Source organism: Benincasa hispida, chromosome 11, assembly GCF_009727055.1.
Source record: "Benincasa hispida cultivar B227 chromosome 11, ASM972705v1, whole genome shotgun sequence".
NCBI lineage: Eukaryota > Viridiplantae > Streptophyta > Magnoliopsida > Cucurbitales > Cucurbitaceae > Benincasa > Benincasa hispida.
The window spans coordinates 31,758,413-31,785,470 of NC_052359.1; the positions used below are offsets into that span (position 1 = coordinate 31,758,413).

At 36.2% G+C, this 27,058-nt stretch overlaps 1 protein-coding gene across 1 annotated transcript; it reads left to right on the top strand.

Moving 5' to 3' along the window:
- Positions 1–24,884: 24,884 nt before the first annotated feature.
- On the top strand, positions 24,885–25,331 carry LOC120090664. Its single transcript, XM_039048382.1, has one exon. It carries the CDS (start codon positions 24,885–24,887, stop codon positions 25,329–25,331), a length of 447 nt encoding a protein of 148 aa, XP_038904310.1.
- The last annotated feature ends 1,727 nt before the right edge of the window (positions 25,332–27,058 follow it).

Here is a 27,058-nt window from a genome sequence, read left to right on the forward strand (position 1 = left end):
TCGGTTATGCTTCCAACATAAATCTCTCCGCCCTGATAGGAAGATGAGGACCTAAGCGAAAACTAACCCATCTGATGATTAGCAGATCATGCAGTCAATAGGGCCAGAGTTGCGTCCAACATCAACCATTAGCATAAACGCAATATTGGACTAGAGAGGTGCAACCATACATACCCTGCTAGTCCCTAGCGTAAACATAACGTAAGATTAGCCTGAAGGGGTGCAACATACATGCCCTACCAGCCCTGGAAGCATAAATTCTCCGCCCTAATAAAAAGATGAGGACTTAAGCAGAAACTAACCCATTTGATGATTAGCGGGTCATGCAATCAGTAGAGCCAGAATCGCATCCAACATCAACCATTAACATAAACGTAAGATTAGACTGGAAGCATAACTTACACCTAATTAAAACTTGATTTTAACGTAATCGTGAACAAAAATAATGCATGGGGTCCCTTGTAGAGAAACGTGTTCTAAACATGTAATGCAATATAACAATTAACATAACCATGCAATATAATAAAGGTACACTACCATAGAACACTTAAAAAGAGGTGAGATAAACTACTTACAGTGATCTAGTTATTCCTTATTATCTTTTATGATTTGATCAATAGAGCTTTCCCTTTTAAATCAAAAGAAGAATTTGGGTAGCACTTACCCGAGCTTTTCTGTTTTAATCTTACAAAACTTCCTCACTCACACTTACTTTTTCACACGATTCTTTGTTACTGAGATTTGTTTGAGAATGAGTTAAATCTTCGGCAAAGGGTCCTATTTATAGTAGTTTTCAGCTCTTCTCGGTGTGACAAATCATCCTACAGGTGGTTTCTTTAGAATTACTTAGGGTTTAAGGATTTCTCTCAATAAGACGCCTAATCTGGCTAACGTTTGCTCTTACGTCATTATTCTTTGTTTGTATTCAATTTTAGGGTTTTTTTTATTGTATAATCTATAAGATCGTGGCCAAATTCACACGTATAATCAACGCTTCTGTCCAAATGTCGCTCTCTTTGTTCTTAGAATCTCACTCTCTCCAGCTTTCTCGCTAGTTTGGCTCTCGCGACTCCCGCTCTTGCTCTCGTTGTCGCTGGTCGCGCTCTCACTTCGCTGTCGCTGGTCGTGCTCTCGCTCTCGCTCTCGCTGGTCTCGCTCCTACTCTCGCTCCGCTCTCGCTCTGGCTCCGCTCTTGCTCCCACTCTTTCCTACTGTCTCGCTAAGAATCTCGCTCTCTTTACTCTCGCTCTCTCCAATGTTCTCTCCAATCTCTCTAGTTTTCATGCATGGTTGCCTTCACTGCTTGTGGATTCCACTTCCTCTTTTTATCTCTTTCAAATTTTAAGAGTATATGGGCAATTAATTCACCTCCAATTCTTCCAATGAGTAGTGTCCAAATAAAAGTTATCTACTGCCCATTGTCCTCTAAATTAGCTAGCGTCCAACTTTCAATTATTCTCCCTGATTCTGCTCCCTTATTCATTATTTTTGGATACTGAATAAATTTCCAATTAATCCAATAAATTTTCAATTTCCAATTATTCATTTTTTTTCCTTCTAAATTTTCACCCCTTTAAATAAAATTTCATCCTGCTTAATATTTGACATTTAATTTCCTGTATGCGTACAAATTTGGGTCGTTACAAGAGGATCAGTGGTACTTAAGGAGACAAATGTAACTATAGGGGCATAACGGTTATTGGCTAGCTGTACTTATGAGCGATCTGTGAAGGGTTGTCGCACTGCTCGTCGGTTAAGATGGACACATAATATATCTGTAGTGAGGAGAGTTTAGCTGTCGGTCTTTAGTGGAGTGCCTAACAGTTAACGGATGGTGGATCTCGTGATTAAAGAGTTTAGTCAGTTATTCACATACTGTTGCAGCTTCGGATCTACAGGTCCATGAGGTCTTCTTGGTAGCTTGGATTCATGTTGAAGGATCAAGTTCTTGGTGTTGATTTGAAATGTTCAAATTGACAAAAGGTATTTTGATTATATATGATATAATCGATATGATGTATGAGATACATCTAGTGGAGGATTGATGTAAATGAGATTTACATTAAGTACCATGGAATAGGAAAAGAACATGGTTTATATGTTTCATGAGATGAAATATTAAAACTATAGGTTATAAATATAATATGATAAGTTGGTTATCATTTATATTTATAATAATATTAATTATTAGATAATTAATACTTTTTCTTTTAAATAACTAAAGTAGTGGGTGATTATTGATCATGGTAACCGTGAGTTTAAAAGGAAATCATTTTCCTATTTTGAAAAAAAAAGGGAGGGGGGTTTTCACAAAAGTTTGAAAATAAGTTTGAGTTTTCTCTCCGGCGAAAAGAAACTCACGGAAGTCGTCAAGTAAATACAGATTTACTAAACAATGGTTGGGCTAGGTAAACGATCGTGCAGGTGCTAGGTAAACGATCGTGCAGTATTTACTAAACGATCACATAGCTTTGCTAGACAATTGCTGGCCCAAGGTAAACGATAGTGTAGAATCGACCGAGCTAAACGATCACATAGCTTTTGCTAGACGATCGCATAGTTTTATCTAAACGATTGGGCATTGACCTATATGATAGTTTCCGACTTTGGTATGGGAATTTAATCTTTAGAGCTAAAAGATCGCATAGCTTTTGCTAGACGATCGCATAGTTTTATCTAAAAGATTGGGCATCAACTTATACGATAGGTCTCCGACTTCTCCCACTTGCCTAGTCGTGTACGCGATCGTTGTTTCCTTCATTCGTCTGCCTCACACCAAGTCCGAACAGAGCCCACCCTTTAGATTCTCACACTGAGAATACCAAGGTCGCCTTGTTGGTGGTGTCAGACTCAACTCGACACCGTCGAGGTTTTCTGGAGGTCGTTCTTGGTGTTGCAGAGGTCGTTCGTGTTGTGGAGGAGTAGTGACCGAGGAGATCATTAAAAACGAGCACGAAGTGTTCGTGCGGTGTTGTAGTTGTTAGATCGAGCATTTGTGGTTGCTATTGTTTGATCAGAGTGCGCATCAGAGTGTAGAGACGTTGCTGCCATTGTTAGTACAGTTTCTCCTTCTGTACATTTGTTGTTTCATGTTGTAATTTCTATGTATATTTGCATAACCGTTTGTGTTCAAGTCAACTATAAATGTATTTTTGATTCATGATTGTAATTTGGAATAGTCTTGCTTCCGCTGCTCACGGAAATCTCATTTTTGATTTCTTTCATAAACATACAAGTGGATCTTGTTTAAATAATAATCTAAATTGTCTGTATTAGACGGATAAGGCTGTAGTAGATGGATAAGGTTGAGTACCTTATCCTAATGACACTACGAATACGACCCGCTTTGTAGGTGTTACAAGTTTTGTAAAATACTACAAATGATCTGATCTTGATCATTCACATGGAGACATATGAGCGGGGGTATCTTATACAAAGAGTTTGTATAAGACCAGACCACAAAATGATTAGTCTCTTTATATAATGCCTTTAATAATAGAGACAAAGAGTTTGTATAAGACCGGACCACGAAATGATTAGTCTCTTTATATAACGCCATTAATAATAGAGACTTACATTTCACTAGGATGACCATAGGTGACATGACTTGAATCCTGAGTGTGTTGTGAACTCCTGCTTATGAAGACGATCCTTTGATTTGTATGGGTGAGAATGGCCAGATTGTCAACTCAACAAGCCTACCATTTTGGGGATTCGTCTGACTGGGGATCTGGTGATGACATGCAGAAATGCATGTCATCTTAGTCCTTTTACTTAGAATTATGAAGGTCGTTAGGCAGAATATGTGGCAATCATGATAGGAATTCACGAGAAAATGAGCTTGCGTCGATCAACATGTCGAATCTCAGCTAGCCCGTTATTTTTCGTTAATTATGTGTTAAATGTTCTATTTTTGTAGCTAATGCAAGAAATGAACGCAAACGTGAAAATCAGACCACCGCATATGGAGAAACTCTCCATCGTAAGGCAAACTCATTAGATCAACGCATGAATGTTGTGGTAATCAGTTGTATGCGTTCATCGCATGGGAATTGTGCTCGTCAGGCGATTGCGGTCATCATGTTGAGTTGCGGTATTAAGTGAATGCGGCCATTGAATGATTGCGGCTACGCGACAACGCATTCTAATGGGATCAACGCAAGGTAGGTGGAATGAACGCATCAACGCATCTACCTTGAGAAAATCCAAAAGATGATGTTAACATTTCACCTACCACGCCGTTGGTGGCAGAGGTTAAGAAAAGACAAACGCGCCGAGCGTTAGACTCAGAGCAATCCAATTAATGCTGTCGGCGACCCAAGCTTTATAAATAGAAGCCGATGAGCAGAAATTCAAGNCTACCACGCCGTTGGTGGCAGAGGTTCAGAAAAGGACTAACGCGCCAAACGTTAGACTCAGAGCAATCCAATTAATGCTGTCGGCGACCCAAGCTTTATAAATAGAAGCCGATGAGCAGAAATTCAAGTTATCCAGGTTTTTACCTGAGGTTCGCCTATGGTGGATCCTTATGATCCAAACGAACGCATGAGAAGATGGTTGAGAGTTCTTCACCTCTTTCATCCATTCCGAGTGACGACCGAAGCCTTCGACTGGAGCTAGATCTCAAGAGAGTCAGTTCCTCCGCCCATCTATGGCACCACCGATAACCTTGATGCACATCCAATGGAAGCAAGTCTTTGCTTCCAGCCGGTCATTTCCTTCTTTCTTTTCTCATATTGTATTGTATGACATTTTGGAATTAAGGAATTAATACAATCTATTTTCAATGCATTTCTCTGTTCCTTCGACTCCATTTCCATCTTCTTGCTTAGCATCATTACTTTCATTACAACACTTAGTGGGATTGCTTGGGTATTGCATACTTAGTCATGTGGATTAGGGATATGAAGCATGTGGCAAACCACCGAGAGGTGTGCGATGCGCGAGTGTGTGAGAAAACCTTATTTGCTTAGTGCGGAGCTGCGACAACGCCTGTTTATAGGCTAACGCATTGCTTGTCTATGAGTAAAGTCAGAAACAATCAATTGCTCGGGAGCATAAGTGGTTGGACGCATTAAGCAAGGTTTGCGTTGTTCACTAGGGATAGTAACAATCTTGCGTCAACCAAGTTCATGCGGTTACCTTGTTTTATGTATGCGCCCATCACACCTTTAGAGCTGCTCGAGAGAGAGTCTAAAGTAAGAACCTAATGACTCGAGAGAGCTAGGTTAGAATCGATGCTCGAGAGGGCTAGATTAGGTTTGCATAAGCAAGAATGGAGATTTAGGAATAAGCTCTGTTTGTTATTACACAGAGTATGCACCCTACAGAGAGGACAATGGTTGTGTCCAGGAAGTAGGATATGGTGGTGGTATGCGGTCATCTCGACATTTATGCATACACACCGCATACATTCTAGATGTAGGCTTTTAGTGTGTGTAGCATGATCGCATGGCTTGCGTTGACTAAGGTTGCCCTTGCGGTCACTCTTAAGTATTGCAATGAAATCATCTCCACATTTTATCTATTTTCCCATACATTTATTTCATGTCAAGGTTTGTCGTATCTCTACCTTTCATGCATATCCTCATTGCATTGTCTGTTAGATAAGAGTAGAAGTAGGATTAACTTAGCAACATCCCCTCTGTTCTTTTATTTAAACCGCTGCATGCACATCACCACAAACATATAGCTACAAGTCCCTGTGTTTGGCCTCAGATTACCCGAAAAACTTGCGCCCATGTTATACTTGGCGTGAACGCAAGAAAACTTGTGGCAGGATGCATGGTCATCACATACATTCATTAACACATTATCAGTCCAATGCATGACCATCGATGCATGACTATCAACGCATATCTTAGGAACATGCATCGCATACCGCGTCATGTGGAATTTTGGTTTTCGAGTAAAATTGACTTCTAATATACCGAATCAAGTTTTTGCGCCGTTGCCGGGGACTTGGCAGATAAATGTTTGTTAAGTTTTGTGTCTCTGCGAGCAAACTTTTTATCTTGGGAGTATTGCAGCTTGTCCGACTAGGTTGCAAACAATATTAAAGTGTAGGCAATGCGCTAAAAACCAATGTTGCCCAAGGTAGAAAGGCAATCAGTCGCAAAAGAGCTGAAGGTGATTCTAAGCACATGAAGGCCGCATGCGCCCAACAATTGTCTGAAGTTCCAACAGTCAAGGCAACTGACCCAAGAAGTTGAGAGCAATCTCCTACATGGAAGACTCCTTGCGGTGACAACATCTAGGGACGTCTTCTGCTCTATCTTTACCTTGCTTTCTTAGTATAGGTTATTTTTATTTTTATTGTTATTTTTGATATATGGCTGCTTCCTTGGTTATGGTACGTTTTCTTTTGTAGGTGCAACAATAAGTCTCCTATGTTTGTAGAACAACGGAAGAATTCCTTTCACCCTTCAATGTATGACTTCAATCACGTGGATTCCAACGCATGAACGCATGCGTTGTTCCGCCTAAGGTCTTTTCTTGTTATCTTGTATGCCTTATCCTTTTGAAATTCTCTTTTTCCCGATTGCGTTGTTTTGCGATGTTTCTATACGTATAGTTCACCGCATCTTCTAACTAATCAACGCAAGGTACATTTTACTTTTAGCTTCTTCAAATTTTGAAAGTCTTGTTTTATTTTGTGCAAACCTTTGTTCAACACTTATTATCGCATTCTTGTAATTCTGTTTTTAGCTTTGTAGTGGGAACTCTGCCAACCTCTAAGTTTGGGGGTGGCAGCGGTCTCGAAGAATTGTGTTCATTACATTGCGATCATTTAAAAAAAAAAAAAGTTGAAATGAGATATTGAGAATAATAACTCTACTGTCAATGCAATGGGGAAACCCTTGTTGATAAGAGTTAAGTTGTGAAAGGCACTTGCTCGTGGTCGGATATCCACATGACACACGTGGGGGCAAGCCAAAACGAAGGCAAGTCGCCAGGATAAACGCATTAGAATCGATGCTCGAGAGGCTAGATTAGGTTTGCATAAGCAAGAATGGAGACTTAGGAATAAGCTCTGTTTGTTATTACACAACGTATGCACCTGCGGAAGGACAATGGCTGCGTCCAAGAAGTAGGATATGGGTGCGGTATGCGGTCATCTCGACATTTATGCATACACACCGCATACGTCCTAGATTTAGGCTTTTAGTGTGTGTAGCATGATCGCATGGCTTGCGTTGACTAAGGTTGCCCTTGCGGTCACTCTTAAGTATTGCAATGAAATCATTTCCACATTTTATCTTATTTCCAATACATTTATTTCATATCAAGGTTTGTCGTATCTCTACCTTTCATGCATATCCTCATTGGCGTTGTCTGTCAGATAAGAGTAGGAGTAGGATTAATTTAGCAACATCCCCTCCATTATTTTATTTAAACCGCCACATGCATATCACCAAAACATTAAGTTACAAGTCCCTGTGTTCGACCTCGGATTACCCAAAAACTTGCGATAGTTATACTTGACGTGAATGCAAGAAAACTTGTGGCAGGACGCATGTCATCGCATACATTCATTAAACGTTTTAGGTTCGGTGCAATTATCAGTCTAACGCATGACCATTGACGCATGACTATCAACGCATATCTTAGGAATATGCATCGTATACTGCGTCATGTGGAATTTTGGTTGTCGAGTAAAATTGACTTCTAATTTACCAAATCAGCTGGGAACACAGCTAAACAAGATAGATTTCACTCATTCCTCGATGCAGAGGCAAATAGATAAATTGCTCCTTAAGGGCTGATTTCGGGTCTTAAACATAGTGGCCACACCCTCTCCTGGATCGAGAGGTACTTAGTCATAGTTGGACTATGACTTATTGTTCATTAGAGGAATCAATGGTACTTAAGGAGTTTAGAAGTAACTATAAAGGCAAAATAGTAATTTTGGCCCAGTTGTACTTACGATTAATTTGTGAAGGGTCATCGCTAAAGGAAATCGGATTTGAGATTTCCACGAGCAGCGGAAGAAAAATAATTCCAAATCACAATCTTGAATGTACATTACATTTACAGTCGACTTCAAACAAGCAGTTATACAATTCATACAGAAATTACAGCATGAAAGTTACAAATGCGCAAGGAAGAACTCTACGAATATTTGTCGCCTCGTTTCCACGCTCCTTGCTCATGAACGCTCGAACAACAGCAACCTCAAATGCCCGATCTACAAGACCACAACACAAGAACGAACATAGCACGAACACTTCGCACTCGTCCTCAACGATCGCCTCGGCCACGAACTCCTCCGCAACAGTGCGAACTCCTCCATAACACTACGAACGACCTCTAGAAAACCTCGACGGTGTCGAGTTGAGTCTGACACCACAAACAAGGCTACCTTGGTATTCTCGATGTGAGAATCTAGAGGGTGGGCTCTGTTCGGACTTGGTATGAGGCAGACGAAGGAGGAAACACCAATCGTGTACACGACTGGGCAAGTGGGAGATGGGCGGGAAACCTATCGTATAGGTCGATACCCAATCATTTAGATAAAGCTAAGTGATCGTCTAGCAAAAGCTATGAGATCGTTTAGCTCATCGTTTAGCTCGGTCTTTCGCCTACAGACTCTACACGATCGTTTACTTTGGGCAAGCGATCGTCTAGCAAAACTATGCGATCGTTTGGTAAATACTGCACGATCGTTTAGCTCGCCCAACCGTAGTTTAGTAAATCTGTATTACTTGACGACCCCATGAGTTTCTTTTGCCCAAGAGAAAACTCAAAAAACTTTTTAGTGTTTGTAAAAACATTTTTTTGAAAATAGGAAAACCATTTTCCTTTTAAACTCACGTACCATGAATTCAATAACCACTCACTATTTTTGGTTATTAAAAGAAAAAGAATTAATTATCTAATAATTAATATAATTATAAATATAAATAATAACCAACTTTCATATTATATTTATAACTTATAGTTTTAATATTTCATCTCATGAAAAATATAAACCATAGTTCTTTTTCTTTCCATGGTACTTAATGTAAATTCTCATTTACATCAATCCTCCACTAGATGTACTTCATACATCATATCGATTATATCATATATAATCAAAATACTCTTATCAATTTGAACATTTTAAATCAAAACCAAAAACTGATCTTCAACGGAATCCATTGAGCTACCAAGGGGACCTCATGGACCTGTAGCTCGAAGCTCCAACGGTACGTGAACAACTGACTAAATTCTTTAGCCACGGGATCCACCATCAGTTAACTGCCAAGCACTCTACTAAAGACCGACAGCTGAACTCTCCTTACCAAAGATATATTATGTGTCCATCTTAACCAATCAGCAATGCGACAACCTTCACAGATCACTCGTAAGTAAACCTGGGCCAATAATCGTTATGCGCCTGTAGTTACATCTGTCTTCTTAAGTACCACTGATCCCTCTAATGACATAATCATGCCCTCCTCTACTATGATTAAGTTTTCTCTTCCAAAGAAAAGAAAGCTATGGCCACTATGTTCAAAGCCCCAGAATCCAGCTCTTAAGGGAGAAATCTCTCTATATCCCTGCTTCAAAGGAAAAGAAAGTGAATTCCATCTTGTGGATGAGTTTTCAGCTCTCAGATCAGACAAGTCCCCAAAAAGGTAGGCATGTTGAGTTGGCAATCAGGCCACTCTCACCCATACTAATCAAAGGACCGCCCTCAAAAGCAGGAGTTCCCAAAACACTCAAGATTGAGGTCGTGTCACCTATGGTCGTTTAGGTGAGATGTAAGTCTCTAGTATCAATGGCGTTATATACAGAGTCTAGTCATCTCGTGGTTCAGGTCTTATACAAACTCTTTGTATAGGACACCCCTGCTCTACGACTCTACATGAATGGTCAGGATCTACCATCTATAGTAGTTTACAACACTTGCAAACTTCTATAAAGCAGGTCGTATCCGTAGTGTCACCAGGATCAGGTATCCCACTTTAATCCTTATACTACAGACCTATTTAGGTTATCACTTAAGGCATGATCTACTTGTATATCACATATACATGCTTAAGTTCACATAAGATAACCAAGAAGCTTTGTTTATTGGATATGAGTAAATGCCAGAATTAAATAACACTTATTTTATTCATTGAACAATGTGTATCTTTACAAAACAACGAGACTCCGGGAGAATTAGGACACCAATCCCAACAGTTTCTACATACTTGTTTAAATTGCATGAAATAACCTCGGATCTTAGTTTATTGGATTGAGTATATGCTTATAAAATAACACTTATTTTCTTAACAACAATATGTTTCTACAAAGTTTACAAACTACGAGATTACAAAGAGATTTAGGACACCATTCTTAATAGTTATCTATTCACATGTGGAGGAACTGTTATACCATGGTGATCGGTGAAATAAACATTGGGTAATTTGATCGGTGAAATACCATGGTGATCTGTAGTGCGAAGAGTGTAGCTGTCAGTCTTTAGTGGAGTGGCCGGCAGCTAACAGATATTGGGTAATTTAATTAAAGAGTTTAATTAATTGTTCGAGTACCATTGGAGCTTCAATCTATAGGTCCTTAAGGTCCCCTCTGTAATTCAACAAAGATTTAATTGAGATTTAATCTTTGGATTAATTTGAAATGTTAAAATTAATTGAGGAAATTAATTATATATGATATAATTAATATAATATATTTGATACATTATAATTTAAGGTAATATGAGAGGAATTTGAATATGATTCAAATACCAATTATATGAATGAGATTCATGTAATTTAATATAAATATGATTTATATTGAGAGGAATTAAAAATTTGGATATGATCCAAATATCATTTATATGGATAAGATTCATATAAGTGGGTTTAATATAAATGTAATTATTTAAGAGTTTCTGAAACCCTAAGTATTTGTCTTAAAGCATGCTGTAATTTTAAGTAAATGCATATCTTGTTATAGTTTTATTGTGAAACTTTATATTCAATAAAAAATGGAATTTGGGACGATCTTTGCTTCCGCTCAAAGGATCTTTTCTAAAAATTTCTTTCAATAACTTGTTTGAGATCTAGCTTTGTGTGGATTAGATAAATATCCATAACCTGCATAACTAACTAGTCAAAATTTGATTTATTTTAATAAAAAAAACCCATACCGGTTATTCCTCGAAGATAACGAAGTTTATGTTTAATTCTTTTTCAATGTCTTTTTGTAGGAGAAGAACTATATCTAGCTAATAAATTTATTGAAAATGCAATATCTGGTCTCGTATTATTAGCAAGATACATAAGTGCACCACTTGCACTAAGATATGGTACTTCATTATCTTCTCGAAGTCGAAATATATCTTTCTTTATATCCAATAAATGGACTCATTGGAATATTTAATGGATGTGCTTTGTCGATATAAAATCTTTTCAAAATTTTTCCTGTATAAGTTGACTGGTGAATAAATATTTCATATGCTAAATGCTCAATTTGTAAATCAAGGCAAAATTTTGTTTCTCTGAGATCTCTCATATCAAATTCTTTCTTAAGATATTCTATTGCCTTTGAAATCTCTTCAGGAATTCCAATTACATTCAAGTCATCAACATATACAGTTATAATAGCAAATCCTGATTGTGATTTCTTTATAAAAACACACGAACATGTTGGATTATTTTGATATCCTTCGTTCAATAAATATCCACTCAGGTGATTGTAACGTCTGTTATGATTGTTTCAATCCATATAGTGATCTCTATAGCTTTATTGAACCATTTCCGGGAATTTGATGTATATGTTTCAGGTATCTTAAATCTTTCTGGGATTCTCATATAAATATCATTATCAAGAGATCTATATAAATATGTTGTGATTACATCCATAAGATGCATATCCAGACTTTTATACACAGTCAAGTCAATTAAATATCTTAGTTTAATTCCTTACTAGTCATGTCGAGGATTTATTCATGGGTATTTACATCATCAACCAAGTCTTTTTCACTATTAATTATTTTTCGTTTTCGAGGATTTTTATCTTTGGAACCCACTGGTCTACCACGCTTCTGGCGTGTTCCAAACTCATCAATGACAACTTGTTGTGTTGAGATATCAATTTTTTATGATATAAACTCATCCTCAACCAACACTGGTTACCACGATATAAATTTCATTCCTCTAGGCAAAATAATATTTGTTTTTCTAAAACCTTGGATCAAGTTTGCAGAACCTGATATTGTATTTACTTTTACTTTCAACATTGTTGTTAGCTCTAAAAATAGCTAAGTTTATGGCCTTAAATTTCCTATATTTGGGTAATTCTTGTGCTTTATTTGTCTTATTTTGTAGAAGAATTGACCGAATGGAGCAAGTGTGTTGTAAGGATGAAGAATCAAGCAAAAAGGAGGGAAAAACTGGGAGTCAAATGCACCAAATGGAGCTGAGATGCAAAAGGACAAGTCTGGCCTGTTCCAGTGTTGCAACACTCTTCATAAGCCTAAGTCCAACGCTCATTCGACGCTGTAAGACAGTAGCTTTAAAGTTGGATTATCGCCACTATTGCAACACCGCCTGACGTTTGAACTTCAATGATGAGAGATAAAACACTCAGCGTTGCAATGCTCCTTCAAAAATTTGCGACGCTATGACAATTGATGGGAATTTGGTGTCGCGCGCACCACAACCGAGCGTGGGAGAGACCGTTGCAACGCCTCCTTGACGCTCTCCAATTTGTGCCACAACATTGCAACACTATTTCTAAGCGTTACGACACTGCGTGAAACCTATAAATAAGACGCTTGGGGTCAACCTTGTAAAGACCTCATACACATTGCAATACACCTCCGAATAAAGTAAAATTTGGGAGATTAGTCCGGTTTTAGGAGCCATTGAAGTCAAATTGTTGAGCAATTGTCGCCATAGTCAGCCTCAACTTTCTTTCGATTATTGTAATTCCGATATGCCTTTTAGAGGCTAGGTAATTTTCTTGGGATAGTTTGTATCTCTTTATTCTTGAAGGTTACTAATTTAATTTATTCAATTGTTGTGAACCCTTGGGTGGATTTGTTTTAATATTAATAGTGTTTTGATGAATTTTTCTAACAAATTAATTTGTTAAAATTCTTGTTTGCAAAATCATTCTCGCCTATGCATTATTGATTGATTAAGTTGCATGTATTAAGATTGCATGTTTAGGGTCTAGACTTTTTCTGGCCAAACTCATGTATGCCCTAGTATAATCTTTTCCAAATAAATCATACTATAAGATATGGATTTTTGGCTTGTAGTATGTCTCAACAATTGAACCATTTTTTAACGCTTTTCAGTTTTAACTTGTATGTTGCTAAGAAGGAAAAGTTTTAAATTGACTTAGGTTGGTTTGGATTTTTATCAAAATTGGCTAATTGGGCTATTAGAATTTCTAATAGGTTGAGGGGTTCACATAATTAGAAAAATTAACTAGTGCCTAATGATAGAAAATTAAAAGCATGCAAACTAATCCCAAGATTTTCCCCTCAATTTGATTCAACCCTTTCCAGTGCTAATTCTTGCTTTTCTCTATTTTTTGTCAATTTATTTTATAAAACAAAAACAAAACATCAAAAACCCTTTTTTAAGTGGAATTCACAAATTTTCCTAAGTTGATTCAACAGTCTCTCTGTGGATTCGACCCCGATCTTACTACTTTACTGCTTTTGTGGTACAACTGTTGGATCGGTGAAAATAAATTATTCTTACTTGAGCCGGGGGCGGTTACGACAACACCAATCCCGGATTCTGAACAATTGTCAATTGGGAAAAATATTTATTATTTGTAAGTATTGTGTGTAGTTGCACTGTCTACCAGACATAGATCTTCTTTGCTCATTTTTGAAACACCCAACATACGAAAATGATCCATATTTCTTCATTAAAAGAAAATAATTACAATGAGAAAAACAACACTTAAAATATACAAAAGTTACTAAAAAAAAATAAAGATAGATAAAAGAAAACAACAACATTAAGTCTAGATATTCTCAAAATCAAAAGAAACACTTGATGTTCCATCAACTGCGCCAATCTTCTCTTCAGGAGATTCAAAAAAGTCCGCCACATCCAAATTTCTCATATGGGATGGGTCAAATATATCATTATCCTAGTATGCAAAATTTGCTTTCACATTTTACCTTTTTTCTTCAGGGAGACTTGATAAAGGTCAACTAAGTATTTTGACGAACGACAGGTACGTGACCAATGCCTAGTCATTTCGCATTGGAAGCATTTATTTTCAACACTCGTTGAACTCTTATCTTGTGGAGCTTTTCCTTTGCGATCATTGTTTTGTGTGGTTCTTTTGAAATTTGAATGATTAAAACGACTACTACGAAAATAATAATTATTTCTTCCTCTACCACGGTCATGACCTCGAGCTTGACCGCTACCACGACCTAGACTACGATTATTATTAAAACTCATACAATATTCACATCAGGAAATGGTGTCGTTTCGGTTAGTTGAGATTCATGATTTTTCATCAATAATTTGTTATTTTGTTCGGCCATGAGAAGACATGAAATTAATTCAGAATACTATTTAAAACTTTTCTCTCAATATTGTTGCTACAAGAACATATTTGAGACATAAAATGTAGAAAATATCTTTTCTAACATATCAGCATTAGTAATTTTTTCTCCGTATAACAAAAATTTTGAACTGATTTTAAATAATACGAAATTGTAATCACTTACTGATTTAAAATCTTGTAGCCTCAAATGCATCCACTCATAACGGGCTTTAGGAAGAATAACTGTCTTTTGATGATCATGTTAGATTTTATGCCCTAAATCTCGTAGGGTCCTATAGTTTTTAAACATCTGTATGAACAAACAGTTTTGTGATTTATAATATGAGATATTTTATTCACTTCAATCTATGAAATATGAGATATTTTAGTTGCATTAACCACAAACTAATAAACTAAGATCCCTGATTATCGTTGAAACTTAAGCATATATGTAGAGACATATAAGGGGATCGTGCTTTAAGTGATAACCTAAATGGTCTGTAGTATATAAATAAAGGAGGGAAACCTTATCTTGGTGACACTACAAGTGTGGTCCATTTTGTAGGTATTACAAATTTTGTAAAGTGCTACAAATGTTATGATCCTGATCATTTGTGTATTAAACACGTGAGTGAGGATACTCTATACAAAGGAGCTTGTATAAAACCGGACCACGAAATGTTTAGTCTGGTTAAATAACGCTGTTCATGACAAAGACTTTCATTTCACTAGGATGACCATAGGTAACATGCCCTTAATCCTGAGTGAGTTGTGAACTTCTGCCTATGAGGGCGGTCCTTTGATTTACATAGGTGCAAGTGGCCAGATCGCCGATTTAAACCTACCACTTTAGGGATTCGTCTGATTGGAGAGCTGGGAACTCAGCTACACAAGACGGAATTCACTCCTTCCCCGAAGCAGGGGTAAGTAGATAAATTGCTCCCTTAAGGGCTGATTTCGGGGCTTCAACAATGTGGCGCCACACCTTCTCTTGGCCTGAGAAGGGTTTACTCATAGTGGGACTATGATATATTGTTCATTAGAGGAATCAATGGTATTTAAGGAGTTAAATGTAACTATAAGGGCAAAACGGTAAGTTGGTCCAGCTGTACTTACAAGCGATTTGTGAAGGGTCATCGTACGATTTATTGGTTATATCCGATGGACAAAAAATAATTTGTACTACGAAGAGTGCAGCTGTCAGTCTTTAGTGGAGTGCTTGACAGTTAACAGATGGTGGATATCGTGATTAAAGAGTTTAGTAAGTTATTCACATACCGTTGGAGGTTCAAGCTACAGGTCCATAAGGTCTCCTTGGTAACTCAATGGATTCATGTTGAGAATCAGTTTTTGGGTTAGTTTGAAGTGTTCAAATTAACAAGAGGGAATTTGATTATATATGATTTAATTAAATTAATTAAATTATATATGATATAATTGATTTGATGTATTTGATACGTTATTTGATTGGAGAAATTAATATAAATATGATTTATATTAAATGCCATAAAGGAGAAAAAGAACTATAGTTTATATGTTGCATATGATGTAATATTAAAACTATAGATTATAAATACAATATGATAAATTAGTTATTATATTTATTTATAATATATTAATTATATGATAATTAATAGTTACTCGCTACTAAACGATCGAGTACCCAAGTTATATGATAGGCTTATTCCTTTTGCCACCTACTCGATCGTCTAGTTCCTCCTTCCCTTCTTCTCAAATCCATATAGAGCCCACACCTCTTGGATTCTCACACCGAGAATACCAAGGTAGTCTTGTGGTAGTGTCGAGTTCTCTTCGAGGGTCGAGGATTGAGTTTTACTCGATTGTGATAGAGTATTTGCCAGCTCGTGCTGTTTCTGGGTTTGATCGTTGCGTTCGTGCTGTTGGATGCATTGGCATTCGATCGATGGAAATACTAGAAGAAAAAGGTTCTTCAAAGGTATTGTACTTGATCCCTTTGTGTTTATTCTTCGAAGCATGTTGGAATTTAGTCTTTGATGCATAACTATTCTGTTTGATTGTAAATGTGTATGTTCTTTCACAATGGAATTTGGAACGATCTACTTTCGCTCACTGGTTCTTTACATTCAGAGTTCCTTCAGATCATACATTTCTTTCAAAATTTTCCACAAGATATATAGATCTTTGATTGTAGGATACTCCATTTTTAATCCCTCGTGGAGATGATGACAAAGGAAAATCAAAGCTTTTGCTTTGTCTTGGCTGGATATCGTATTTTCTTATTTAATTATTTTTCCAAAATTCATAATATCCAGGTGCATTTAGACATCGAGCACCAATGACAAATAATTATGGCCATTAATGTCAAGGGCTAAGAATTCTAATTTTGTAAGGTTTGTCATGGTAACACTATCACAAAATATTGTATTTATATTATAAATTTAATATGTACTAAATATGAAAAAAAACATTTAATTTATTAATTCTAATAAAGAGAAAAAAACCGATCTACCTTCAACGATGGAAGTAACAAGAGCTCGTGCTGATAACGTGTTGTGAAATTGAGGAGTACAATGGAGTACAACGGATATGGAGAAAATATAATATATATACAAATATAATAATAAAAAATAAATAAATGAATATAATAATAAAATAATAAAGTATAACTGAACTTATAAATAGCTAAATTAAAAATAACTAAACTTATAATTTATGGAAATAGGAATAATAGAAATAGAAATATAATTTTATGAAAATAAGAAATATATGAAATTTTCTTTTTATTCTCACCAATGTGCATAATTTTATGATCCACCAAATGTTACTATTTATAGGCAAAATGACAAGTAGGATGTGGATTTATATGGATACCAAACAGGAATTATTACAAGGCACATGGGCAACATGAAAAATGACTTTTAGAATACTAAGCATTGAGCATCTATTTTTATGATATTTATAGTACCACGTAATTTATTTTTTAAAGAATAATGGGAGAAGAAATAATAAAAAATAATTGTGAAATAAATAAAACTAAAAATATATAAACACATATAAGAGAAATTATTTTAAATCACAAAATTGTTAAAAATATTTACAACTAATAGAAAAATATTATAGTCTATCTGTGATAGACCGCGATAGACTATTATCTGTGTCTATCTAATAGTTCTAAATATTTTGATTCATTTTTCTATATTTGAAACAACCCTATATATAATTGTAACGAAATCAATAAAATATTTTTTTTTAAAAAAAAATATAAGTTATGGTTGGTTTGGTTCAAATCAAAACTAAGAATCATCCTAAATCATGACATTTTTATTTATTTGAACCTAAGTCAACTTAGTTAGGTTGGGTTGATCTAATTCTTCTAGTTATCGAGTCTTTTGAACACCCCTATTCTTGGAGACAACACATGATAGCATATATTTAATGCCCCGCTTTCTGGTTGATGATATATATGTCTAACCTAGTTGAACTATGCTAATACCAACTATATTTCTTTCATTTATTATTTTTTTATATTAAATATTATTTTGGTCCCTATACTTCAATGATGGGAAGAATTATAGGATAATTAGTATATTTTAGTCAATATTTAATTTATTTGATAATTTAACTTAATTAGTGTTTAATTAGTTATTTTCATATTTCTTTGTAAGGCTATAAATAGCCAATTTAGGGATTGTGATAGGAAGCTTTTGATCATTCTTTTAATATAGAACTTTGTTCTTTGAGATTGTTCTTTCATCTAAGGGCCGGATTCCCTTTGCATGGCCATGGATTTGGCCTAAATACCTTCTGTGCTGCATCACTTTGAAGTTTCTTCAATTTTATTTTGTTTGTACTCCCAATAAATCTTAAATTTAGTCTCAATGCTAGTTTAGGATTGTTTTTAATTTATTTTTTTTTTTTGTTATCTATAGTATTTTTACTATAAATTTTGCAAATATATTCTCATATTTTTATTTTATTGTATGAAAATTATTATAATTATTCCATTAATTTCGGTAGAAAGTTAACTTTAAAGTCTAAAATATTATTTTAATCTTCTTTATTGTTGATAATAAAATATGAATGTAAATGTTATTCTCTCGCTATTTATTTATTTTGTAAATATTATTATTTCACGTCTTATCGATATAATTAAAAAACAAATATATTGAATAAAGTATAATGTACGGTTAGAGTAGTAATTGGTGTAGTTGGTTATCACATTAGTCTAACACATTGAAGTTCTCCGGGTCAAGTTTGGCGAGGACATTTAATTTATTTCATTTTACTTTTCAAATTTTCTCATTACAGTTATTATCTTTATTTTTATATAATTTTTAATTAAAAAATTTTGAAAAACAAGATATCGCCTAATTACACTTGATCTTAGCGAAAAGGCCAAGAAATGTAGAGAAATCACCTGACTGTAAATTATAAAAAAGATTTATTTACATATTTATTTTTATTTTGTAAGACAAGGAAACACATGCTAGTAAAAAATCATAGTTTAAAATTTTGTTTGTAATCTCAAAATTTCGGTAGGAGAAATATCAAAATTTCCTCACTTTATCAAAATTTTTATTGAGATTTTGAGGTTTTTTTCTTTGCAATTAGTTATGCTAGCTCAAATACTATAAAAAAATATTTATTTTCAATAAATTGCATATTTTTATTTAAATTTACATCATTTCCCTTCAAACTTAAATTGATGTGAATTCTCTAATGTTCCTCTCATTTTCTCTCGAGTTCTATCTATTTTGTAGACTTTTCTTCTTCTTTTTTCTTTTCCATTATGTTGTGTTATATTTAATGTTATGCTTCTTAGAACTATCTTATGTTCAATGTTATGGTTTTTATTTTTTTATTTTTATCTTTATTATGTTATGTTAATTTAGGCCTCGTTTAGTAATCATTTGTGTGTGTGTGTGTGTTTTTTTTAAAAATTAGGTCTATTTCATCCACATTTCTTACAATGATTTGCATATTTAAGTACAATGGTTAAATTCTTAGCCAAATTCTTAAAACAAAAACAACTTTATGGAAGTTACTTTTTTTAATTCGTAGTGTCTATAAGCTTGATTTTCAAAACAAAAACATAAAATAAAATTGTTATTAAACGAGGTCTTAATGGTATGATTTTCATATTGTATCCACTTCATTCTATAACAAATAATTTATAATTATTTTGTATGCAAATATTTGATTTTTTTAGTTTTCTAATTAATTTTCAATATTTGATATTATTTTGTAATTATTTTTTCATTTATTTTTTAAATTTCTATTCTCACATTGACATTTACATAAATATTTTACAATATACATATACATGTTTTCTTACTTTATAAAAATTATGATTAAAAATAGTTAATAGTCTAATTCAATCACGATCAAAGTTTCATTAACTAATTATAACAATTTCTATAAAGTTCTTTGAGATTTTCATCGATATCATTATTTTCGTAAAATCGGGAGTTGACATTTTCATTGACATCAATATTTCAAACCTTGGGTAAAACACAAAAACAGTGAATATATATAATATTACAAAAATATATGATTTTTTAAAACAAAAATAAGAAGAAGAAACAAAATTTAGACACTTGAAAATAAGTGATTAAAATATAATTAGTTATGAAAAGATAAACAATGATTTTCATAAAATTAGCCATTACTCTTGGTTTGAAGTTAATTACTATTAACCAAAATGAGCATAGCTCAATTGGCATAAATTTGCACTATCAACTTCGAGGTTAGAGGTTCAATCTCCTCAATCTTGCATTAGTGGGAGAATTCGTATTCAGTTATTGTAATTGAAGAAAAAAATGAAAATTTGTTTCATTTTGCAAATAGTTCGAAAAATCGGTCATGGTGTGCAAACGTTTTGATTGCTTAACTGAGAGCCTATACGATAGAGTCTCATTGTCTAAATGATCTCACACCTCGCGTCTAAACGATCGCTTAACTTTTCTATATGATCTCCTAGCGTGCCGTGTTTTCTAAACGATTGTTTACCTATTACTAGATGATCGCTTAGTAAAACCTACACGATCGTGTAGCTTTCTCTAAACGATAAGTATCCTCGCTATACGATAGCTTTCTTTCACTTGCTTATCGTTCTACATGATTAGCCTGTTTCTCCTTCTTCTACCAAATTCAACAAAGACCACACTTTGGATTCTCACTTCGAGAATACCAAAGGCTCTAAGTGGTGGTGTCATCCCTGCTTCTGCTTGCTCGTGCTTTTTCGTGTTGCTACCATTCGTGTAGATGATCATGCAACCGTAGCCAACTATTTGGTGGACGATAAAGTTTGTAGAGGGTAGTTTCTGTTGCATTGAGTTCGAAGTGAAGAGAGTCTTCAACTGGTATGTAAACTCAATTCCATGTATTTTATTTATCAAAGCATGTCGTTAATTAGTGTAACTTGCATAATTATTTGATAGAATGTGTGTGTGGTAATTTCGGTCACAATGAAAGCGAAAAGATCCGAACGCGCTCATAGATGCTCTTCGTTAAGAGTTCCTTCAATTGGTATAAGAGCTAGGTTCTGATATTCCAATTTCATTGTTGCAACGAATTACATATACATTTGTGGTAGATGCATATTTGCTCTGTTTAATCGTTAAATTGTTGTGGATGTGTGGATTATTGGGGTTTTCTGGGATGTTAGCCTCGATTTGATTTAATTATTTTACATTTTTGGTTGATTGTAAAGGCCCCTACGCTTTTGGGTATTATTAATCGTAATCGAGTCTGTAATTCAAACTCAGTTTGAGTGTTGAGTCATTCGTGAAGAAGATCGGAGCAAGGGTTGTTGTTCTTCAAGGAAGAAGACGATCAAGGATTAATCGGGTCGTGTAGACGATGGGGAAAGCGATCGTTGAGTATCAGGTCGTGTAGACGATGGGATGCTCGCGTATCGTTTAACGTATGCGTGCACTAGACGATTGTTTAGCTTAGCAAGATTCATCGCTTAGTAACTGACTAAACGATCGCTTAGCAACGCACGATAAATTGTTTACCTTTTGCCGCGTTAAGCAATCGCTTAGACGATCAGGCTTTGCAGCCTTGTTGTCGTCTACGTGATCATTTAGCTTTTGCGCCTATTGTCTAGTGTGTGTTGAGCGATCGTTTACCTTTGGTGCTAAACGATGGAGTTCTCCTGGTGGTTCAAGACCCAGTTCGCCTACGGTTTGCTCGATGGAAAATGTAATAGATAGGATTATTTCATTCCGGTTTTTGTAAAGGCTCATCTCGGTCCATTAATCCTTGGTTTATTACATGCGATGTATGGTTTTTTATATGTCATATGGTATGCACATATAGTAAATCCCACCTTAGGTTATACTTTGGTCATGCATCATTTATTTATTGTAAATGTTATAATTTAGAGAAGTATGATTTAATTATGTAAGAGCATGCTCATGCATCATATAATATAAGAGTTATATTTATGCATGAATAAAAACCATTGACATGCATCATCTTTATATATAATTGTTATAGTATAAGGGTTAGTAGAAAGCATGTTTGCTTGGTTATTACACGTATATAAAAGTTATGTATAGTAATGACCGGACATTGCATGAAGCATGACACATAGGTTACTTTATAAGTGTTATAAACACCTAGTTGTACACGATCTTTTTTAGTTGTTTCTTTTTAAAAGTTAAAGAGAAATTAGAACTATAAGCAATAAGAAAGACATGCATGCTCACTTAGGTTTAATTCATGGTTTTAAAATATTTAAAACTTGGATGACATAGATAGATCTAAGATCGCAGTTCTAATATGATTAAAAACTTTAAGGCTTTAATCTTTTAATCAGTTTAATAGGATTAAATTGACTAATAAAAGGTTCAAGTGTAGCAAATCTATCTATAAGGGACCTTTTGTCTAAGGCGGGTTTTGTCTAGGCTGGGGTATTTAAGTTGACAGAAACGTAACACCCCTACATGAGAACTTACCTGGAAAGGTGAATTAGATAAATTTGATGCATGCATGCAAGTTAAGGACAATCCATTAAAGTTTTTAAACGAGACTACTTGAACTTGTTCATAATTCATAGACAAAAGTTATTTATGAGTGGCTTTAAAAAGACGACTTAGACTAAAATCAGTAGACGGATTGTCTAGGTTAATGAACCCCTAGGTAGAACATTTAGTGGGAGGTACTTGGGGCATAAGATACTTCACTTAAACCTTTCACGTTTCTCTAAAACAGTTCACACCATGAGATCTACCCTCTGCCTTCAGCCACCTTTGGCGTGTTCCTCGGTCTCCCTCGTTGGATTGAATAAAGTGACTGTACATCGCCTCGAGGCACCTTGGGAGTGTCCCCCTATAGGATGGCAGTTTTGCGCGTTTCTTTTTTTAATCTCCTGTAAGAGGATAAGGTAACTTAGTCTCTTGTCCTAATCTGCTTCTTGCCTACGGTGGGCTCATTAGGGTAGGACTCTGGCAATGAAAATGAAGGGTCACACTTACACGAAATTATTAAAGGTTAATAGTTTTGGATCGAATAAATGGTGGTTGTTAGGTTCAGTTCCAAGAGTTGGTTCTGTCTAATGGTTGAGAATGTCTCATCCCAGCAAAGGGGCATCCAATCACCCCACCAATGACGTTTGTCCTGCCTCACTGGGGCATCATTGCAAAATAAAAGTCTTTCACTTAGGGTACTTGAAATTGTTTTGCAAAAGTAATTAGTTAAACGTGGTTTAGCAAAATCTAATAAAGTTTTGTTCGTATTTTCAACAACAATCTTTTCAAAATGGCCATAGCCACGTTAGCTTTGCGTAACACCGAAAAATTAACTGGTGATAACTTTTCGACATGGAAACATATGATCACGATAATTCTTATCATCGAGGATCTCATATTCACTCTAATGGAGGTTTGTCCTCCTATTCCAGCTCCCAGTGCCACTCAAAATGTTCGGGAAGAAAACGAGCGATGGACACGGGCGAATGAGAAGACCCGAGCTTATATCTTGGCAAGTCTTTCTGAAGACTTGGCTAAGAAACATGAGCCCATGGTCTCAGCACGTGAGATCATAGAGTCCCTGCGGGAGATGTTTGGACAGCCGTCTGAACAGTTGATGCATGAGGCTCTTAAGTATATATTCAACTCCAAAGTGGAAGAAGGCACTTCTGTTCGTGAACATATGCTTAATATGATGGTCCACTTCAATATGGCGGAGTTGAATGGGTTTACCATCGATGAGGGCAGCCAAGTTAGCATAATCCTACATTCTTTGACGAAGAGCTTTCTGCATTTTGTTAGTAATGTGTTTCTTAACAAAGTGAAATATAACCTTACAACTCTCCTCAACGAGTTGCAGACCTACCAATCTTTACTGAAAAGTAATGAGAGGAAGAAGGGTGAGGCAAATGTTGCTTCATCCTCCAGGACGTTCCATAGAGGTTCGACCTCAGGAACAAAGTCTACACCTTCTACTTCTAACTTTGCAAAGGGGAAGAAAAAGAAGGGTGGTAAGGGAAAAGGGAAGGCACCTGCTAACCTGCCGCTTGTCGCCCGAAGGCGTCCACCTCTGGTTGGAAAGGGAAAGTGTTTCCACTGCAACTAGAATGGACACTGGAAGAGGAACTGTCCTCGCTGGCTAAAGGAAAGGAAGGTTGTCAAGGTATGTGAACTCTTTGGTGGATGATAAAGTTCGTAGAGGGTAGTTTCTGCTGCGTTGAGTTTGAAGTGAAGGGAGTCTTCAACTGGTATGTAAGCTCAATCTCTTGTATTTTATTTATCAAAGCATGTCATTAATTAGACTAAATTGCATAACTATTTGATAGAATGTGTGTGTGGTAATTTCAGTCACAATGAAATCGGAAAGATCCGAACGCGCTCATGGATGCTCTTCGTTAAGAGTTCCTTCAACTATGTAAGTCCAGATTGTCCCTATGGCCCAGTACCGGATTCCTCGTCATCGCTAGGTATGTCCTACTAATGAAAGTTTTCAATATATATATGAGATTAGTGATGTAAGGTTTTAGTAGCATATTTTCTGAGAAAGACCCAAAGGTAAAGAGCTAATTTATGAGTTCATGATAGGACATGATACCTAAAGTTAGAGCAAGAAAGACTGTTAGAGGAAAGGTTCAGGACCCCCAAGTGCAACATCCTCGAGTTCAGAATCCTCCCCCTCCAAAGGTGCAGGAAGAGGGAGTCGAGGGTAGCCAGACTGTTCCGACAGCTCTGAATCCACCTATGACCCAAGTTGATGAGAAAGAAATGGAAGCAAGAATTAGTGAAGCTATTGCATCCTTCCTAATGGAAAGACTGCAGGAACTGATCCGTAACACGATGGCAGGACAGACTGCCCAGAACTAGACTCAGAAGGAACAGGTGCCATTTGAGCAGTTGCAGCAGACCCGGCCGCAGAATAGAAACATGCAGGTCCTGTCTCTTGAGGCTAAGCATTTAAGGGATTTCAGGAAGTTTTACCCTCGCTCCTTTGATGGATCATTGGGGGATCCCACTAAAGCAGAGATGTGGTTGTCATCAATTGAGACGATTTTCTATTTTATGAGGTGCCCAGAAGAGCACAAGCTCCAATGTGCAGTTTTCATGTTGATTGGCAATGCGGAGATTTGGTGGCGTTCAAGAGAGAAAATGATTGATACTGGTGGGGAACTTGCAATCTGGGAGCAGTTCAATGAGCGTTTTTATGAGAAGTATTTTTCGACCAACGCCTGGTACAACAAGCAGTCAGAGTTTTTGAACTTTATTCAAGGAGTTATGTCGGTAGAGGAATATGAACAAGAATTTGATAAGCTATCCCACTTTGCTCCTGAGCTAATAGCCACCGAGGCAGCGAGGACAGAGAGGCTCATCTAGGGTCTGAGGAGCGGATTGCGAGGTACGGTACATGCCTTGGACCTCAAGATGTATGCTGTGGTACTGCGGACCGCCGTGAGGATTGATGCTAACTCCCAGGCGAGAGAAGAGTACAAGAAGTCGCTCAGGATTCGGACCTCTGTAGGTCAAAAAAGGAAGGTTGAGCCAAGGGCTCATAAGCATCAGCAAAGGAACCAAAACACAGTTAATACTCCACGTCAGTGGGGATAGCAGGGCTCTCAAGTGTTGACTGTCAAGGAAGATAAGCCGATTTGTACTACTTGTGGTAGGCGTCACTAGGGACGTTGCCTAGCCGGCTCTGGGGTTTGTTTTCGATGTGGTCAGAAGGGGCATATGTCAAAGAAATGCCCAAGGAGGAATGTGCTTAAACCCAGGGGCCAGCCCGTAAGATCGTTTCAGGGAGGTCCGAGTCGTCAGCAACAATAAGGTAGAGTGTCTTCTACCACGTGATGCGAGGCCAAGAAGCCAAGCATAGTGGTGATAGGTACGCTTCCAATTTTGGGGCATCATGCTTTAGTTTTGTTTAACTCTGCTCTTTGCACTCGTTTATATCCTCCATATTTGTAAAGCATGCCATGTTAGAGTCAGAACCTTTGCTCTTTGCACTGGCTATTTCCACTCCATCAGAAGAGATCATGTTAGCTACTAAAATGATAAAGGCATGTCAGGTAGAGATAGCAAATCATGCATTAGATGTGACCTTGATAATTCTAGATATGCGTGATTTTGATGTGATACTGGCATGAAGAAACTCTTAAACAAGAGTATCAATGAGCGGGTTCGGATCTTTCTAATTTCATTGTGACCGAATTCCATACACGCATTCTAACAAACAGATATGCATTGTAACACTAATTATAGGCATGCTTTCACAATTAAAATACAACAGATTGAGTAAACGTACCAGTTGAAGACAATCTTCACTCAAACTCAATTCGGCGGAAGTGACTCCTCTACAGTTCTTATCGCCCAGAAAATAGTCTCCTAGCAGCACCACGATCGTCTACATGAATGGTAGCGCACGAACAAACAGCAACCGAGGACGACACCACCACTCGAAGCCTTGGTATTCTCGGAGTGAGAATCCAAAGAGTGGATTTTGATGAAATTGGTAAAGGGAGGAGGAAAAGACGATCGTGTAGAATAAACAAGCAAATGGGAGATAGTAGATGACTATCGTATAGTCGGGTGCTTGTCGTTTAGGAAAAAGTACACGATCGTGTAGGTTTTACGATCATCTAGTAAATAGTAAACGATCGTTTAGGTTAGCTTGGTGCGCTAAGCGATCATATAGAGAAGGTGAACGATCGTTTAGAAAATGCGTGCGATCATTTAGTGTGCGGGTGTGCAATCGTTTAGGCGATGGGCACTATCGTATAGGCTCTCAACTAAGTGATCATGAACTTTCCACACTGTGAGCGATTTTTCGAACTCTTCACAAAATGAAACCAATTTTCATTTTATTATTCAGTTACAATAACCAAAATTGATCTTCCTACTTTCGTACGATTCAAGAGGGTTAATTATCATATAATCGACTAATTAATTAATAAATGAATATAATCATATTATATTCTTAACCTATAGTTTGATATCATATATCTACTATAGTAATTTCTCCTCTACTTTATATAAATCATATCTATATCTAACCTCCAATATAATGTATCTCATACATTTAGTCAATTATATCATATATAATTAAC